Source organism: Elaeis guineensis, chromosome 5 (genome assembly GCF_000442705.2).
Source record: "Elaeis guineensis isolate ETL-2024a chromosome 5, EG11, whole genome shotgun sequence".
Lineage (NCBI taxonomy): Eukaryota > Viridiplantae > Streptophyta > Magnoliopsida > Arecales > Arecaceae > Elaeis > Elaeis guineensis.
Window position 1 is genome coordinate 119,661,133 of NC_025997.2, and position 19,977 is coordinate 119,681,109.

The window sequence follows — 19,977 nt, forward strand, 5'->3', positions numbered from 1 at the left end:
CTCAGATTGGCTAGGTAATTTTTCTCCTCTCCTCTAACTGCGGTTGCTAGTTGACCTATTTGAGTCTCTAGCTTAGCAATGGATTGTGTGTGGGAGTTAAGGGTCTGGGTATTGACTTCTAATCGTTCTAGCACTTTTAGAACCTTATCCTCAAAAGCTGAGCTATGACCAGTGATAGATGGTTGAGGAGTATTTTGAAACTGGTGGTATGGTCCATGCCTATATGTCGGATCCTTATAATTTGGTCTAGGTACAGCAGGGCCAACCACTGGCTGTGATCTTTAAAAAAAAATTGGGTGGTTTCTCCAGCCGAGGTTATAAGTGTTCGAATATGGATTATTTTTTGATCTACGAGCTTGTTGGGCTTGAGCTTGCTGGACCTGCTCATGCACAAATTCAAAAAATTGAGGTACGATTGGACATTCACTAACAAAATGAGTCGGGCTTGCACACAATACACAAAGATCTTGCACTGGATTAGGTAGAATTGAAGAGTGTCCGGTATTCAGAAGATGATCTAATTTTTGGGACAACTCATCTACCTTACTGTGGATATCCATAACATTTCCAATCTGATAGATTCCACCTCTTTTCTGTTGAGACATGGGTTGTTCTCTAGAGGTGGCAAACATGTGATGTAGGGAGTTCTCACTAATGTTTCAAAGAGCTGCCAAGCCTCATCCTCACTCTTTAGCATGAATGTCCCACCACACGATGCATCGATCATTTATCAGTGTTTCTTCGATAGACCATCATAGAAACACTAAACAAGTTATCATTTGGGGACAGCATGGTGGGGGCATTTACGATTAAGATCTCTTAACCTTTTCCATGTCTCATGAAAAAGTTCATCATCCAATTGAGAAAAACTAGTGATGGCTTTTCTAATTTGATTCATTTTTTCATTTGAAAAGTATTTCTTGAGGAATTCTCTTTGAAAATGGTCCCAAGTTGAAATGATTATGGAATCTAGGGAGTTTAACCAATGATTGATTTTGTCCTTAAGTGAAAAAGAGAACAGTTTCAACCTGAGGGCATCATCGGAGAAGTTTTGGATTTTTACTGTGGAGCATATCTTAAGAAATTCATCCAAGTGTTTATACGGATCCTCATTCGTCAGTCCATAGAATGATAGAAGCATTTGAATAATGATGGAAGCATTTGAATAATGCTAGACTTGATTTCGTATTATACCACCTCCACAGGAGGAGGTTAGATACATGACGAGTAAGTGTAAGATGAGGGAGTAAAATACTCTCTCAATTATCGTGGTGGATCAGTCTCTTGTTTTGGATCCATGGTTTTGATTTGGTTTATTCAAATCATTTTTTCTAGCTCTAGATCTAATGGGTGTAAATTAGGTTATAATGATCGGCGTCCTAGCATGCACCCAAAAGATCTCACGAGTTTTAATTTCAACAAATTTTTTTTTTGAAAGAGAAGAGGAGAGTAGGAGGAGGGAAAAGAATTTTAAAGAAGAGAACCTAGGAGTTCTAATGCTAAGAAGATAGAGAAGAATTAATTAGATTTGATATTTTTAGTCAATAATCAAGTGATTCAATCAATCCTATCTATGGGTTATTCTAGATCTAGACAGCTCCTAACTATCAAGGTCACCTTCAAGTACTCCAAGTAGCAGACTAGCCGCTCAACTAACCAGGTAAGTATAAGGTTGGTGGGGGTCCCCCCGTTGCTTTCCTTAGACACCAATTGTATTGGCCAGATTAGCGAACGGAACCAATTAATGAACCACCTTCCTTCAGGATGTAATCCCTGAACCACTTTTCTAGACACCAATTAAACTGACTAACTTGAATCCGGTCTAACTTTTAGGGTTCCTTGTCCTACTGAGCTCGAGAATTCTTAAGGGTCAATGTTTAATCGATTTTAAATTAGAAGTTTAGATTAATGTAATTACAATGTGGTGATTTATGGATCAAGAAAGGGTGATGAAATCTCCACCTTATGTTGATTAGGATTTTGCTCTTAAGATTTTTTTTTTTATGAAAATATGCAATGCAAAAGGAAAAGATGTCCAAACATGTTAAGTAGATTTTAAAATTTAATTGATTTATTTATATTAGTCAAATGTTATGTATTATCATTGTATTCCTTTTATATTATGTTATCTTTTAGCAAGAAAAAATAAAAAGTAAGTTTTTAAATTAGGTTAATTAGATATTAGAAAATTAAATGAATCTAACTAAATGAAAAGTAAATCATACTAAGATTAAAAGGCAAGTAGGTATTCTACAAATAAAGCAATAAATCAAATCTACTTTTAGAGTAATAAATTTTTCTAAACTATAGAAAGCAGTAAATCACTAGGAATAATAGGCAATAATAAATAAGATAACTACTTAACTATGCAAATAAGGTAATCTCACAATTAAGAATAAAAAGTAACTACGTAATCCAAATAAAAGACTAAGAGTCTAATCTACTTATGAAGTAGAAAATCACTAATTATATAAAACAGTAAATTATTCTAATCTATAGAAAATAGTAAATTGCTAGATTATAGGAAGTAAAAAATATTTCTATGCATGCAAATAAAGAAATTTAAATATAAAATAGTAAATCTATCATATACGAAGAGTAATATGAGGCAGAAATTTTGAAAAAGAATACATAAAAGAAAATCAAGCAATCTAAAATAAGAAATAAAAATCTAAAAAGTAGTAAAATATTTTTTTTATTTTATAGATTTTTTTTTTCAAAATAATCACACCAAAATCTCCGGCAATGGTGCCAAAATTTGATGCGTATCGTAGCACACCAAAATTAACCCTACTCACTACTATGTAGATAGGGTGAGTCGGGATCGATCCGCAGGAATCTTAGTTGATTGTTTTGAAAATATAAAAAAATAATAAATTATAAAAAAACTAAGAAAGAAAAGAAATATGAAAAATAAAATTATTTTTTATTAATCTAATAAAGAAGTATACATAAAGAAAAGAAATAAAATTACGATACAAGACAAATAAACCAAGTTGATCTTCTTACTGCGCCCCATGATGGATGTGTCTCCTTGAATCTTTTGTCTTTCTCCGTGCAGACAGTGACAGGATGGCTGGAAGGCTAGGTACAGAAACTCCAAGGAAGAAAGGTTGATGGAAGCGGATATGTAATAGAGAAAGGGTAGCGGCACTAGGATTAGAACCTCTCTTAGATTTGATAGGATGTGAAAAAGGGATCTATGGAGGAATATGTTGTGCTAGGGTTAGTACCTCCCTTAGACTTATGAAGAAGAGAAAGAGGGAGAGAGAAAGAGAGAAGCTTGAAGAGAACTTAGGGGTTGGCTTGATTAAAAAAGAGGGAGACCTTGGGGTTCTATTTATAGAGTGAGGAGGCTAGAGTTTCATGAAAAGAGAGATGGGAGTGTGAATAAGGACCCTTGGATCTTCATATTGATTCTGCTCCATTGATCAATAAGTCATATTCACACTTAGTTTCATTTATCTTTTAATCTGAGCCTTTGATTGGAGAGGTTGCTTCTTGACCCTTGATCTTTAAGTTGCGTTCACACTGAAATAAGAGCTGATTGCTTGGTTCACTCAAATCTGAACCAATTTGAGTCCAAATTGAATCGTATGAACCCAAACTCCCAATTACCTGCAAAATAGACTAGATAGCATTAAATTCTTAATAAAATAACATTAGTGATTACAATATTTAGTGCCTCTAGCATCCTAACTTAAGTATTCATCAACGGTCCTACTTCCAGGCCCATTCAATAAAAGTTCTTACCAACCTCCCCTTAAGGTCTATACTTCACAGATCGGATACCTCGAGAAGAATGGCAAAGTGGGCAGTCGAGTTCACCGAGTTTGACCTTTCTTTTATCCCAAGAATGTCAATAAAATCTCAAATTCTCGCCGACTTCATCGTTGAATGTACCCCGACAAACAATGATCAAGTCGAAGGCAACTCCACAGAAAGCACTTAAGAGCCCGTCTAGATTTTGCACGTTGATGGAGCTTCAAACACTCAAGGGTGTGGCACGGGCCTGATCTTGACCAATATTGACAGAATGGTGACCAAATATGCTCTTCGATTCAACTTCAAAGCTTCAAACAACCAAGCGGAGTATGAGGTCCAAATAGTCGGACTCAAGATTGCTAAGGATCTCAGTGTCAAGCACCTACAGATATTCACCAATTTGCAACTCATCGCCAGACAATTCCGAAAAGAATATGCAGCCCGAGACTCTATTTCTCTCTAGATATTTACAAAGGCTTAAGTCTCTACAATCATATTTTGATTATTTTAAAATTTCTCACATCTCTTGCTCTGAGAATGTCCGAGCCAACTCTCTATCCTATCTCGCCACCTCTGATTGTGCAGACCTTGAAAAAATCTTCATCGAGTATTTAAAAAATTCGAGCATTGACTCAGGAAAAAAAATTCATGAGATTGAAATCGGACAAAAATTAAATTGGATTCATCTATTCATCAATTTTTGGACGGATGAGGTTTTGCCGACTGATCCTTCCGAGGCCATGAACCAAATTACATTCTAAAAATATCTCACTTGGTAAAACCGTTGAAGGACATGAGCCACAAGTTGTCCGAGTTCATGGACCTCTGTTTGGCTGTTAGACACTCAAGAAAAGGCACTTGGATTGGGATTTCGGAGTCCTCTAACTTGTCAGGGCTTGTCCTTCACACAAACAGGAGATATGTCTTCAAGGGAAAGAGCATGACAGAGGATTTGTCTGGAGTGGCATGGCGTGTTTCACGGAGGACAAATCATTGCCTATTATACAAGCAATCTGCTTCCCAATGCCATTTACTTCTCTGATCACTGCATCAATCTCCTATAGCATTTGGGGACACACTGGTGCTGTGACCCGGGAAATAAATATTCCTCTGTCCCTGTCGTGTATGGTCTAGATCATGGAGTCTAAATGAGATTTTTCACTTCCTCCATGTGTTCTTCAACACGTGGAGAGCCCAACTGAGGGTCTATCCTTCTAATTGCACTGAAACTCTAGAATACACTTGCTCAATGATTGACCTCATATAAATTTCATTTGATTTTTTACATCTTATTTGATTCACATGATTTGTATTTGATGTATTTAGAGGCTCATTTAGGATTGATAGTGTTGGAGGAGCTTCCCATCACCTATCTGACTACTCTATCTATCCGTCTTTGAACCGACTATAAAAACTGCATCGACTAATCAACAATTAACCCAGCTCGGATATACAAAGTTCTCCCCCAGCAGAGCAGACGTCAAACGCTGTCACTAACATACAGCCGATTGAAGGCTGCTCGTCCCTGGTCGGCACCATCCCGACTAACATGCCTCCCACAGCTGCTCGTTCTATAACCGACCTAATAGTCGGTTGACAGCCGACTACGCCAAACGAAGATAAGGCACCTCGACAATCCCATCATCCCTACTCAGACAATATGGATCTCTACCGACTATGGCCATCATATGACTCGAAGAAGCCACATCAAGGTTATGTCACTCAGATACCATACTCTAACCGGCTCGTTGTACGCCATGATGAAATACTACAATCTCATTAAATGCACCCCAGGGGTCATTTATTACGCCCCACGTCCTATGACGTCCGCCGTCGTGTGCGCACCGAATATAAGGCATGCTCGTCGCCAGCATTTAAAGACGCTCACACGGTACCGTGCAACGTCATACGACATGATATAAATGATATGATCGTCTATCCTATCATCATTCATTTTGCTCCTTCTATAAATAAAGGTAAGCGGAGACCCCTCCAGATATACAAAAACACACTATCTCATAACCCAGAAACTCTGTTACTCTCTCCTCTTAAGCCATTCACTCACTGACTTGAGCATCAGAGGATCTTCGTCGAAGTCATCTCCGATGAGATTTATTTTGTAGGTCTTTTTTTCTTGACATCGAGCGGAGCCCAGCACCACTTCTCCTAAACTCAGTCATCATCCTTTATCTTGATCTTGACTGTGTGCACTTTCTCCGGCGATGATACTTCATCCATCGGCAATCTCCCCATCAATTGACAGGCACAACTCCTAGTCGGCTCCTGACCGACTACCAACTATCCATCGGAGTAAGGCTGCAATAAATAGCACGGTAATTTGACAGCGATCATATTTTTCAGATTAATAAAGTAAATAGAACCGGTACCGACAAATATGCCGGTTGGCAAATCATCATCGTCCGCGGAGTAATGGAATTAGAAGGAGGGAGGGAGAGATTTACCAAGTATGGGGTCAGCTTGCTTACTTTGCTTTAGATTATAAACTTCTTATGTGCTATCAAATATCCTTTCATTGGTTGTAATGATAATCCAGACTGCTATGAAGAAATACATTTTTGTTCATGAATCATTGAGCAGCTCTCCAAGTATAGGAATCATTCGCATGTTCTAACAAAATATTCAGGAAATATTCAAGGACTTTATAAACTAATATATCGATTTGTAGTAGTGATGGTGTTAATAATGTTCTTTTTTGTCCAAGACGTTGTTTTTCTGTGTGTGTGTGTGATTATTCAGATATATAATACCTCTCTTTTCCTACCATTTTAACTCAAACATCTCATTGACTGAACTCTAGATCACTCAATATGTGGTTGCCATTTAGACTATATGACCACAATGACATGGGGCCATTGGAATCGATTCATGAGCCTTGCGGCATGTAGAATGCAATTGTTGTTTAGATTACAGCTGACAACGAGCTTGCAAATGTAGTTTGCTCCAAACTTACTTCTCTCGTTGGTAAACATGATTTGGGATTTTCTATAATATTTTTTAGAAAATTCTTGAATGTATTGAAAAAAAATTGTCAATTCATGGACCAAATATGGATATCAAATGAACTAGAAAACAAAGACAAACCATGGGCCACTGCTGAAGAAGTTCCATATCAAAATAAGTGGAGAGATGCAGCCACAAAATATCCATTTCATGCTTTTAATCCGACATTAAATGCCCTGCCCCAAAACGTACACCTAGCTAACAACAATTCCTGCAAAAGCCTAAAGGTCTTGCAAATATACAAAACCATCATTTTCATAGCTTTTCTTCAACGTTAAATCTTTATAGTTTTGTCTACCACAAAAAAAAATGTGGAGTTTCCAATAATAGATCCATCCTTCCAAAAGAAAAGCATGTGTTAGTAAAGCTAGCCATTCTCATAATTATTGTCTCAAGTTTGACCATGTATTGAAAAGAAAGTTAGATTGGGATTGTATCTTTCACATGATAGATGGATTCACCTTCCTTCATATAATCCACCATTGGATCACCCACCATCCATATCTCAAAAAACTCCAAACTTCGCCAATCATCTGCCTGTAGAGATCTCAAAGTGATTAATGAGTAATCCAAAGGTGGATTCGTCTTCCGTGTGAATGATGCAAACCTTCTCCAAAGGAGCTGAGAGGGGGACAGAAGAAGAGGATTTGAAATAAAGACTGTATTAGTCCAAAATCTGAACGAAAGAAAACAGATATTTGTTTGATAATAAATGACCAAAAAGAAGCTTAAAGTGTAGAATTATAGTGTCTAAGATGCTGTTTTACTAGATTCAAGTGAGCAAGACAAAAATTGTTCAAGCCCGCATGCTATGAGAAATTATTTCTCATGTCCAGTGGAGTCAATTTAAGAACCTCATATTGAGTATAACGTTATGCAATATAAGGTGATGCATGCGCAAAAATAGTTTTCCAAGGGCAGGGATATGGTGTTCAAGTTAAGTTAAAAACAAATCATTAAAGAAGAAGAAGAAGAAGAAGAAGAAGAAGAAGAAGAAGAAGAAGAAGAAGCGCTCATTTCTGTGAATTTGAAAGTAAGGTTGTTGGGTGGATGTCTGGCCAGGACACCACCTCCCAAGATCCTTTCAGTACCACGCGATGCAGCAGGAAGAAAGAAGAAACAAAACAAAAGGAAAAACAATCAAAATACGTGGATCAGCCACAAAAGGGCTCGCCTCCACGGGGCATGCAAACTTCACTATGAAAAGAAAATTTTATAAGAGGAGACCTCACCCTCAACCCTTGTACACCCAATTCTCTCTCACATGAAGTTCCCCTCACAAAAGCTCTCTCTCTCTTGGAGACCCCCTGAACCCCTGAAGAGCCTGGCGACCGCTGTCCAGGAGCCTCCTGCTCCTTCTCTCACAGCGCCTCACGCCTCTCTCTCTCTCCTCGGTTCGTACGGCGGCGAGAAACCAAACCGCTCGTTCTCTGTTGTGTCTCAGGCCTTTTAAAACCTTAAACATAGGTTAGAGGGTGATTAGGAATCCTTAATCAAGCCAAATCACGTCCCAAGCCGTCCGATCAACACCGGGAGCTCTCTGGACCCTTAGATCGCGCTCCGGTCCACGGAATAGGGCCGTGGACCGCGAGAATCGAGTGGGAAACGTCCACGCGGTCCACAGGCCGCGCCGTGGACCACCCGGTCCACGGTGGACCGGGGCAAGGGCCAGCAGGCCGCTGGGTCGCGCGTCCCGCGCGGGCCTGGGCCTGGGTCGCGCGTCCCGCGTGGGCCTGGGCCTGGGACGCGCGTCCCGCGCGGGCCTGGGTCCCGCGTCCCGCCCGGGCCTGGGTCCCGCGTCCCACGCGGGCCAGCGGGCCTGGGACGCGCGTCCCGCGCGCCGCCGCCTGCGGCCGCGCCGCTGCCGCCCGCCGCCGGTCGCCGGCGGTCCTCCGCCGCCTCGGTTTTCGTGCTATCTTCGAAAGCTCGTATCTTCTCCATCCGAGCTCCGATTCAGGTGATCTTGGTCTCGTTGGACTCCGTTTTTCGCCGCGAACCTCACTGTGGGCTCAATGTGGGCTGAATCTCGAGGCGTCAAATCCTAACAATCTCCACCTCGACTCGATATTCGGCCTCCTCCAAACTTCAAGAGCATCTGGATCTCCTCGCCCCCATGCCCTGGGGCAATCGCCTGCTGATCATGGATGGGCAAACATGGGAGTCGAGCCAGGCTGCTCGATCCCATCTCCGTCGTATGCTGTGCTCCTCCTGACCTGAGACCTGCTCGGGGCATCATCCTGCGGCAATAGGAATCTTACCTTGCGACGTCGCCTCTCGTCCTCCCGAGTCTCCTGTCTCGTGCCCGATCCGCCTCCTGGAGCTCCACCTCGCTCTGGGCTCCACCTGGCTCCCGATGCTCCACCTCGCACTGGACTCCCTGCCAGGTAATAATGTCCTCTGCTCCCCTTCTTCCCCTCCAGCACAATCCTATCGCCGCGTAGCACCCTCAGGATTCCTCCACCAGCTACCGTCCTGTAGCCTCTCGAATCCAGTCTGCTAAGTGAGATAAGATTCCGCCTGAAATTGGGTATGTATCGGACCTCCCCCAATCTCCTCACTACACCGTCATGTGTCCTCCAGCTGACCGTCCCAATGCCTCTGATCGCACAGCTCGATCCATCCGGCAGATATACAGTGCTCTCACTGTTCTCCAGGGAGTCAAACTGCTCCTCTCTGCAACACACATGATAGGGGCATGCAGAATCTAATATCCACTGCTGGGAAGAAGTAGATACCTCGTCAGATATCTCCAGGACATCTCCATCTGAATCGCTGCCGGCCGTCGCTACAGCAGCCACCGTCCGATTTTTCAGTTGAGGGCAATCTCTGGCTAGATGCCCCAACTCTTCACACCGGTAACACCTGGTTTTGCTCAAGTCCCTCCTGGACTTAGACCGCCCTCGATGCGATCTCCTGTCGCTCCGTCTACCGCCTCCTGCACCTCCAGAAGCCACCAAAGCTGAGCTATCGCCACCTGAGCTCGAAGCTGGGTTCTCCCTCCTGAGAACCTCGTTCTGGAGTATCGCCGCGGTGACCTCGTCCATCTTGATAGTGCTCTTCCCCACTAGAAGAGCAGTCACCAAGGACTCGTACGAAGAAGGAAGCGACGCCAGCAAAACCAGCGCCCTGGTCTTCTCCTCAACGTTCTCGCCAACGCTGAGAAGGTCGGTGAGGATCTTCTGGAAGTGGCTCAGATGCTCCTGCACGCTCTGTCCCTCAGTCATCCGCAGTTGGTAAAACTGCCTCCAGAGGAAAAGAGTGTTGGTGAGAGACTTCGCCATGTACAACTCCTCGAGCTTCGACCACAGCACCGTCGGGGAAGTCTCGCTCAGCACATGGATCACCACCTCATCCGCCAGGTACATGCGGATGGTACTCACCGCCTGCATCTGTAGCCGTTTCCAATCCCGCACCTCCATGGTGGTCGGTTTCTCATCGCACAAGAGAGCTTCGATCAACCCCTGTTGGATGAGCACGTCCTTCACCCTTGCCTGCCACAAGGAGAAATTGCTCTTACCATCAAACTTGTTGATCTCCATCCTGATTGTTCCTGTTTTCTCCATCTTCAGTCTTGCTCACCACCACTGCAATCTGCGTCCTTGTACCGCCTTGCTCTGATACCACTTGTTGGGTGGATGTCTGGCCAGGACACCACCTCCCAAGATCCTTTCAGTACCACGCGATGCAGCAGGAAGAAAGAAGAAACAAAACAAAAGGAAAAACAATCAAAATACGTGGATCAGCCACAAAAGGGCTCGCCTCCACGGGGCATGCAAACTTCACTATGAAAAGAAAATTTTATAAGAGGAGACCTCACCCTCAACCCTTGTACACCCAATTCTCTCTCACATGAAGTTCCCCTCACAAAAGCTCTCTCTCTCTTGGAGACCCCCTGAACCCCTGAAGAGCCTGGCGACCGCTGTCCAGGAGCCTCCTGCTCCTTCTCTCACAGCGCCTCACGCCTCTCTCTCTCTCCTCGGTTCGTACGGCGGCGAGAAACCAAACCGCTCGTTCTCTGTTGTGTCTCAGGCCTTTTAAAACCTTAAACATAGGTTAGAGGGTGATTAGGAATCCTTAATCAAGCCAAATCACGTCCCAAGCCGTCCGATCAACACCGGGAGCTCTCTGGACCCTTAGATCGCGCTCCGGTCCACGGAATAGGGCCGTGGACCGCGAGAATCGAGTGGGAAACGTCCACGCGGTCCACAGGCCGCGCCGTGGACCACCCGGTCCACGGTGGACCGGGGCAAGGGCCAGCAGGCCGCGCGTTCCGCGCGGGCCTGGGCCTGGGTCGCGCGTCCCGCGTGGGCCTGGGCCTGGGACGCGCGTCCCGCGCGGGCCTGGGTCCCGCGTCCCGCCCGGGCCTGGGTCCCGCGTCCCACGCGGGCCAGCGGGCCTGGGACGCGCGTCCCGCGCGCCGCCGCCTGCGGCTGCGCCGCTGCCGCCCGCCGCCGGTCGCCGGCGGTCCTCCGCCGCCTCGGTTTTCGTGCTATCTTCGAAAGCTCGTATCTTCTCCATCCGAGCTCCGATTCAGGTGATCTTGGTCTCGTTGGACTCCGTTTTTCGCCGCGAACCTCACTGTGGGCTCAATGTGGGCTGAATCTCGAGGCGTCAAATCCTAACAAAGGTGAACCTTGGACCCCAAAAAAAAATTAAAAAAAAAAAAAACAAATCTTTAGTGATTCAAACTGTTGACATTTCTCTACATGTTTTCAAAACGGGCACTCTCGTGGCTGGTCACGTCACTTTTTGCCACCTACACCTAATTATTGCAGCCAACATGGGCATGTCATGAAACAGTTGCCATGTGAAAATGGTGATCGAGGCGATCGGATAATTGGAAATTAATTTTTTTCTGATAAAACAGATAATTAATTAATTAAAATAAGTATATATAAATCCATGAAACTTAAAAAATAAAATATTCAAAAATTAGTACGGAAGGTGGGCCGAAGAATCCTATGGATTAAGTGGGATTGGCCATGGAGCAAAATTGAGAACTGTCTTAAGTGCGTGATAATGACCGTACGTATGGAAGACATTAAATACGTTGTCCTTTTGTACCAATCTGCTCTGGTTTTGTAACTTTTTGACCGAGTTTACTGGACATATCCTCGCATGGCCTGGATTAAAATAAAAGGAATTTGCGGAGGCTGTACTCACGAAGTTGAATTACTAGCTCTAGCTTTTTCTTTTTTTTTTTTTGGTGGGATAATTACTAGCTCTGGTTACTCCAATTAAATACAAGCCTTCTTCAGGGGGCAAGCCGGAAGAAACAACGGCATAATTCACCCCGTAGATTCTCTCTCTGTTGATGAAACCATATCTGTTACTCAAGTTCCACCATGGAATACGTAGCAAATAAAACTAATTATTAATAAAAATATAATTTTGTTTTTATATTATAATCATATTTTATTAGCAAAGAATATGTTGCAAATTTAGGATTTGAGCAAAAATAAATTTTTTTAAAAAATATATAGTGAACTTCAATTTTAGTGATACTCTTGTATATCTCATGTGTTTTTCGTCGCCGACAATTTGATGCATCTGCTTCTAAATAAATGCTTACCTGCAATGTCTGACGACTTTTCATTAGATTGAGTAGCATCTGCTTCTAAATAAATGCTTACCTGCAATGTCTGACGACTTTTCATTAGATTGAGTACAAGTAGTTGTGTGTGTGAACAATTGAGACTGCAGCCCTTTGTTTCTTTTCTCCTTCTTTTCCCCCGTAGCTTAGCTGGCTTTGATGTGAATCCTCAACCAAGCTAAGCTTGCTTGCAAGTATGCCACTCCAGGTCAATCATTTAATGGGGCTTTGAAGCATCATTTTTCCGGCCCACAAAAAGTGGGACATTCTACCAACTTTAGTATTTCAGGATCCTACATCAATCGGTTGGTTTCAAGGTCTACAAAAAAATAAAATAAAACAAAAAATCAGTTGGTCTCAGGGGAAGTTCTCTTGCCCGAATAAATGTACGTTAGGACTGTTTCTAACCATCTCCATTCTATTTTAATTTGGCTTTGACAGCTGCTCTGCTTCGACTTGTGTCCCACAACAATCTCAATTGTATTTTACCTGAACACACACAAATGTAACCTCCGCTTTCATGAGATGAATAAGATTATGGGTTTTGGGAAGGATCAATTGAAATGTGGCAAAGAAATCATATCCGAAGCTGAATGATTCAGGTCCCATAAGAGCCCATAATTACAAATGTCCATGCGAATTTAGACCTACCTTGGACACAGATTTTGAAAATCCAGCTTTAGTTTGGCGAACACGAACCCAGTAGAGCGATTAAACTATGATGATTCAGGCCAGTCACCAAACATATAGTGAATTACTGTGGCTTAAATTAAGTAAACCTGAAACCAACCTTTTTTGGACCTCATTTTTAAAGCTCAGAAGTCATTAGTAAAAGGCCAGTCTCTTAGATTTACACATTCAAACGCATGTCCATTGTGACCTGATGCACCACAGAAAGACTATCTGAACTTATGGATAAATGTGATTCTGACCCAGCCACAAAGCCCTGCAATAAGGATCTGGATTATCCAAACTTGCAGACCTCCAAAAATTTTTCTCTTGACCTGTTTTTGAGACAAGACCAGGCAGAAATTTGCATCCTTTACCACCAATCTGAAGCAAAATGCACTACCAGAAACATTTCAAAATGCATGTGAGACTCTATAATAAGAGTGCAGATCACACCTTAAAGAAATCTAATCAGCCTATGCTGTGTCATTCCATAACAAAATGTGAACCTTAACTAAACAAGAAATGCAGCAGCATGTCGCTCAGACTTTCCAGGAGGATCTTGAGAGCATGCATCATCTTGTTAACATGGTCAAACATGAATGCTATTTAGCCTGCGTGCCTCCAGCATCTCTCAAGGTGGAGTCACTGTCAAGCGGTGGATACATGTGACAAACGAATGCTCCACCACAAATAGGTTCAGCATTATTGGATAGCATCAAGCAAATCAGAGCAACCCCACCTAAGGAAGGAAATGGTTCAGAAGCCAGGCTGGCTGAACATGCACAGAGAACAGGCATCAACCATGTTGGTCGTGTGACCATCAGGCCCAGATGGTTGAATTTGACATGGCATCCAACATCACAAGCCAACAACATGCTGATCAACTTAACCACAAAAATATTTTGAAAAAACAGAGAATAGCCAGTCACCCAAACACTAGATTAAGAAGCTCCAAAACACTTCAACAATACTAGCTAAAAATTGCCGCCATCTCCTTATTACACTCAAAACCAGGAAAAGTAGGGTGGCACTTGAGGAGCGCACACTGTTGAGAATGGCATCATATCACTAGAAAAATGGTGTCTGATAACCATTTAAACAGCTGCACATGAACGTGACAAGAAGCTTTGGATGTGAAAATCTTGCCTGCTATCCACATTTGGTGAACTCAAGAAACCAGAGATGGCAGATAGCATTCGAAGCAAGGTTTCTGCATTGAGAAAATTAAATCCAAGAACGTTAGGCTGCTTTCTTGACATTAAAAACTCCTGGGTCTCGGCCACTCAGTTGCTTATGGTTTGGTACAGGGACTGGAGTTGAGTATTCCATTTGTCCATAGCAGATAATGCATTCGCACAATGTTAAGTTTAAGACTCCATGGATAGGAGTCTAAAATATAGCTACACAATGATGACCTGTCACTACGCTGTAATAGCTTGTTGACTTGGTCAACGTGACCCTGAATACGGTTGTCGAGAATCAAGGAGACCAAGAGCTGCTCAACATCTTTCTCTGGCACATTCAGTTCCGGGACACATTCAAATTTAACGTTAATCTGAGACAACTTTTGTTTGGAGAAAATTTCAGGCATGGTAAAACTCTTAAACCATACCAGAGAACAAACTATGGAAATCGTGCATTAATCATTGAAAGCATTACTGGTGCCTCCTAAGGATTATTAGTAACTCAACAACCTGTCCTATGTCACCCTGGAACACAATCTAAATCCAACACAAGATGGCCTGATCCAACCTTATCATATAACCTGATGGTTCAGCTTCATTTACAAACTTGAATATCTTGGGGGAATGAGGTCGATCAAAGGTGAAAAGCTTCACCATAACCAGTCACAAAAGGAGGAGAGGAAGGATTTTTACCAAGCCAACCAAAACCTTGGAAAACCAGACCCAGTCTGATCTGTGGGTTTGGAATAATATTAAGATGTCTTCAGCTTTATACTCTGTAGATCTAGTTTGATATGTTCCAAGTGACACATAAAAAGAGCAGTATGGCTGGCAGCTCATTGCAAATCTACATCAAGCCTTGCATGTTTTTTGAGGCCCAAAAACAATACAAACTCTATCAGCACATAAACCATCAATTTTTTTCAAAACCAGGAAAGCATATGTATAGTTAGCAGAAAATAACAGAAGGGCGAAATAATTAATTATGCAAGCAAAACGGAGAAATAAAATGGATTAAGAGAATCGCCTTTGAAATGAAAGGGATTCGTATTCTGGTATATGGCTTAATGAGCTTGAGCAGAACTTGAGTTCTGATGTTCTTCAATAGATCCTCAATGTAGTTGTGGATGAAAGGATCATCCATAATAGTTCTTCTATTAGTCTGCAAAACAACAATGGCCATTTGAGGGTACATAAAACATCATAACACTGAAATCTAACTAGTAGAGAACTAAAATTATAATGGATATCAACATTCAAGATCTTTTCAAACTCAAGTATCTCATTTCGCTGATATGCTGCCATGAGATTTGTCATTGCTAAGATTTCAGGGTCATTTTTGTAGCTGTTAAATAGGACAAAGTATTAGTAACAGGGTAAAAGAGCAACTGCTCAGATATTTTTATATAGGCAAAGTAAAACGGCGTACTAGTGGTAGACTTACGGCTTTGCCTCCTGCCCGTCAAATGGATTCACTTCAGATTCCATTAACATCTTGGCTAGAACCAAGTATCTGACATTAGAAGACAAACAGCATACGTGAAAAGAAAGAGAGCAAAGTCCAAACAACTGGTAAATTATATATAATATCAAGTAAATGAAGAAGGGATTTCTGTGTCTACATACTTAAGGCATTGGATACGATGCTGATTCCCAGCCTTATCATAGTTCTTGAATGCATCAAAGAAATCAGTGGCTGCTGCCGCCCACTGTCGTTCAGCCATATGCATTTTCCCACCACATGCATGGATTATGCCCATGATTCGCGGATGTGGCATTGCTGATTTTATTGAAAGGGCGTTCTGGTACAATTGCTGTCATAGACTATAACATGAGCCTAGCTCATATGAACTGGTTGTTTGAAAGTAATATTTAGATAATGAAAAGTCATAAAGAGTACAAAAACAGATTTTTACAATGAACAAATTCCACTTGAGAACAGAGCTATTGACCATTTTTTATATATTTGTCTTTGATCACCTAAGATAAAGCAGCACCCATGCATACCTCCAGCCACCTACATGTCTGCAAGTGGTGTCTGTGCTTACCTATGCACTTTGCAATTATTTTCAACTGAAACATTTGGTTCTAATTGCCATAGAAGGAAATTAGATTTGGGTCCAGGAAACATGCTATCTGTTCTAAATTTCAAATGCATGAAGAAGATAAATGATTGCTACAAATGCTACATATTATAGTCCTGATTGATGTACAAGGAAATTGATTTAGAAGAGTCTAGGAGCTCCTCCAACCGCTCCTTGCTTACCTGTCTCTGATTTCTGGCATGGACGATTCTTGTTCCCTTCCCACTGAAGGATTGGTGGAAGAGATGTCTAAAGACAGCAATGGGTAACGATGTAAACGGGCCAGGCCTGACCAGGTGTTTCAAAAATGTTCCACAAGGTTGGCCCGAGTGAGACTAGGCAGGAGGAGAGGAAGAAGATAAGGGAGAGACTCTGTTTAATGCACAAACATGGCCACCACACCACCCCCCCTCCTCCCCCACTCCCCCCCACCCCCACCCAACACACGCACACAACAACAACAAAAAGAAAGAAAAACCCTTTCTTCACTGAAAGCAAAGATCAGGCATCATTAATTTGATGGTAAATTAGCAATGTAATAATCTTTCTTTTTCTTTAGGAATAAAATAATGTAATAATCTATTGATCGATTGAAATCACTAAAGAAAAGGGAAAACTCCTAGTTTAATTCTTTACAAAGAATATGGATGTGTTGCGGCCAATCCCCTCGTCGCCTGATCGTCGGGAACGAGCGTCTGTAAAAAAAAGTCCACACTGACCGGAGGTGGCTCCGACGGGGACCCTCCGACGGTCAAGTCAGAGAGGAGACTAGGCAACAGTAAAAAGGAGACAAGGAGCTCTACGGGGAGAGGGAGAGAGAGAGAGAAAGAGAGAGAGAGCCTGAGCCTTTTTTCTTCTCTTGAGCCCCCCTAGCACTGTTGCCTTCCCTGATTTATAGTAGGAGGCGGTATGGCCTCGCCGTCGGTGATGTAGACAACTGGAGAGTTGTCAAATCGCCGGAGGTTGTCACGCCGTTGACAAAATTGACAGGTCCTAGAAATTAATTCTCGTCCTTAGCAGGACAGCGCCCCAGGCTTCCTGGCAGGGTAATGCCCCCTGGCGTTCGTACGGCATTTACTTGATGGGACTGCAGCCCACGTCGCTCATCCGGCGTCTAGGAGGGCCTATAGAGGTGGGACGTCAGTCATCCAAACTGACGGCGAGTCGTCGGTGTCCCATCCGATAGGAAGTCGGTGGCGGGGGGTCGGCCCTTAGGCGATCGGAGGCGGTGCGGGGTCGTTAGGCTGATCCGCTCCGGTCGGGCACGATCGGTAGTTACTGTCGATGTTGCCCACCGTCGGTCGGGCGAAGTCGGTTGGTCCATCCTCACATATGGGTGGGCATCAGGACCCGTCGGTGAGTCGGCGTTGCGGACGAGTCGGTGTTGGTGAGTCGGCATTAGGGTCGGTCGGTACATCCCAATAGTTGCCCCCCCCACTCCTGAGCCTGATGTCACATCGGCTCGTGCTTCCACACGGGTGGGGCGTTGGGCGAAAGGCGTGGATTCTTTATTGCATCCTGCCTTGATTTTGCTGATCTCACCAACGGACGATCCGGACAAATCGATGTCAGGTGTTCCGTCGTTCGATGATTCGACGTCAGACGATCCGGTGTCAGACGATCTAATGTCGGACGATCCGGTGTCAGACGACTGGGTGTCGGACGATCCGGTGTCAGACGACGGGGTGTCGGACGATCCGGTGTCAGAGGAGCCGGTGTCCGGCGCCTTCTGGGGAACGCAAATCGCCGCCTGGCGTCTGCTTTGGGAGCGTGGGCCACCGTCAGGCATCCCATCGGGGATGCGAATCGCCGCGGGCGATTTAATTCCGAATCGCGGCCCTTCCACCACGCGTCAGGGGTTGTTGGACCGGCGTCCTTCGCATTTAATGAAGGCGGCGTGGCCCTTCCGGGATGGGTGCGCCGAACCGTCGGACCGAAAGAGGGCCTGGATGCCCCCACGTGTCGCTCATCCAAGCAGTCTTGGTCGGCGCGGCGTCATCTCGACCGTCGAACAGCCCTATATAAATGGGGCTACTTGTGCTTGAAGCTCCATTTCTGCCGGTTTTGCTGCGGAGACTCTGCTCGAGCGGTCTCTCCATCGTCGACGGCAGCTGCGCCCACCCCCACTCTCGCAAGGGTTCGCTCGGGGTTCGTCCCCTCTGTTTTGCTCTAGTTTTCCTTAAAACCCTTTCTTTTCCTTCTCCTTCCTCTTCGGTCTTGTCTTCTTTTTGGTTCTGGTGTTATGGCCAGAACCTCACCTCAGGAGGCTCGGTCGGAAAATCCGACCGATGACCTTCGGTCGACTCCGGAAGTTGAGGCTTCCTCGCTTTCGGGGCCGAATGTCGATCGGCTTCGGGATCAGTATCGTATCCCGGAGCAGTTCCGACTTTCCGCCCCTGGGGCCGGGGGTCGGGTTAACAACCCGTCCGCGGGTCAGGTGGCTTTGTACGTCGAGGACCTCCGGGCTGGTCTTCGGCTTCCGATTTCGGAGTTCGTTCGGAATCTGTTAGATTATTACGGACTTTGTCCGGTGCAGCTGGCGCCGAACTCAGTTCGGCTAATAATCAGCTTCGCCCTGTTGTGTCAGCTCCTGCCGACCAACCCTCGGATCTCTCTCTTCCGGGCATTTTTGGTCCTCCGACCCCACCCTAAGGCCCGAGGGTGGTGGCTCTTCAACCCCCGGAAGGGACTTTCCTTCATCACTGGCCTTCCATCGTCCATCCATGGGTGGAAGAACCGGTTTTTCTTTGTTTCCTCTTCTTCTCCCTGGGGCTTTCCTTCTCATTGGGGCGTGCCTCGAACCGAGGCAAACGAGAACAGCCGAGTGGAGGCGGACGACCGGGAGGACTTCCACCGACTCAAAGACAAGTCGGTCCCGAAGCAGAGGGAGCTTGTTACCGAACAAGCCCTTTATGATGCTGGCCTGAGCCTGGTCCCCCGTCTAGGTACCGCCCGACCCATCGGTTGTCTTTTCATTTTACATCGTCCCCGAACATACATCTTTCTCTTGTCGAAATCGCAGAGACGCCGCCGAGGATGAGGCCGACTGATGCCAAAATCAGACAGTACGCGGCGAGGAAGAGGCCGGCATCCGGAGCCGGACCCTCATGATCGCCGAAGAAACCCTCAACCGCAGCGCCGACCGTCGTCGCATCGGCGGCCGAGCAGTCGGAGCCGGTAATCGCACTTTCGGCTCCGACAGTGCAACAGGAGGAGCTGCCAGCGGAGGAAGCGGCCGAAGGAACATCGGTGATTTCACCGACTGAAGAGGCCGTTCGGGAACCCGAACGTCATCCGTCGGTGCCTGCTACTGCGACGGGGGGTGCTCAGTCAAGCTCGAGCATCCCCTCTTTGCCCGATCTTCGGGCCTGGGCGGCCGATCGGGGGAAAGCCCCGATGGCTCCTGCTGACGACCCAAGGCCGGGAAGTCGCGCTGCAACATCTGATGCTCGGGCCCCTGAAGGAGCGTCAGCCCTGGCCGACCACAACTTGGCCAGGAGGCTATGTCAGGGGATCCTCCTCCCAGCCGATGTGAGGTTCTGAAGGCTCGGCAGGTGACCGAGATGTTGTCTTCATTTTATCCGACCATGGTCGGGGTAAGTTCCGCTCCGTTCCTTTCCTTCTTACTATCTTCATTATTTTCGCCTTCCTGACGGCT

General features: G+C 44.8%; 1 protein-coding gene and 1 non-coding gene across 2 annotated transcripts in view; one reads left to right on the forward strand and one right to left on the reverse strand.

The window, feature by feature from the left end:
- The first annotated feature begins 785 nt into the window (after nucleotides 1-785).
- On the forward strand, nucleotides 786-891 carry LOC114913677 (small nucleolar RNA R71). Its single transcript, XR_003799593.1, has one exon. It is a non-coding gene; the product is annotated as a small nucleolar RNA R71 (small nucleolar RNA).
- Nucleotides 892-14,334: 13,443 nt separating this feature from the next.
- The window catches only part of LOC105045508 (COP9 signalosome complex subunit 2-like), a 69,221-nt gene continuing 63,578 nt past the window's right edge, over nucleotides 14,335-19,977 (reverse strand). Inside the window, exons 7-12 of the mRNA XM_010923817.1 lie at nucleotides 15,862-16,049; nucleotides 15,680-15,748; nucleotides 15,490-15,580; nucleotides 15,264-15,397; nucleotides 14,447-14,580; nucleotides 14,335-14,393 (exon numbers count right to left, since the gene is read on the reverse strand). Coding sequence (XP_010922119.1) covers nucleotides 14,335-14,393; nucleotides 14,447-14,580; nucleotides 15,264-15,397; nucleotides 15,490-15,580; nucleotides 15,680-15,748; nucleotides 15,862-16,049 — 675 coding nt within the window. The remainder of the gene's footprint in view (nucleotides 14,394-14,446; nucleotides 14,581-15,263; nucleotides 15,398-15,489; nucleotides 15,581-15,679; nucleotides 15,749-15,861; nucleotides 16,050-19,977) is intronic.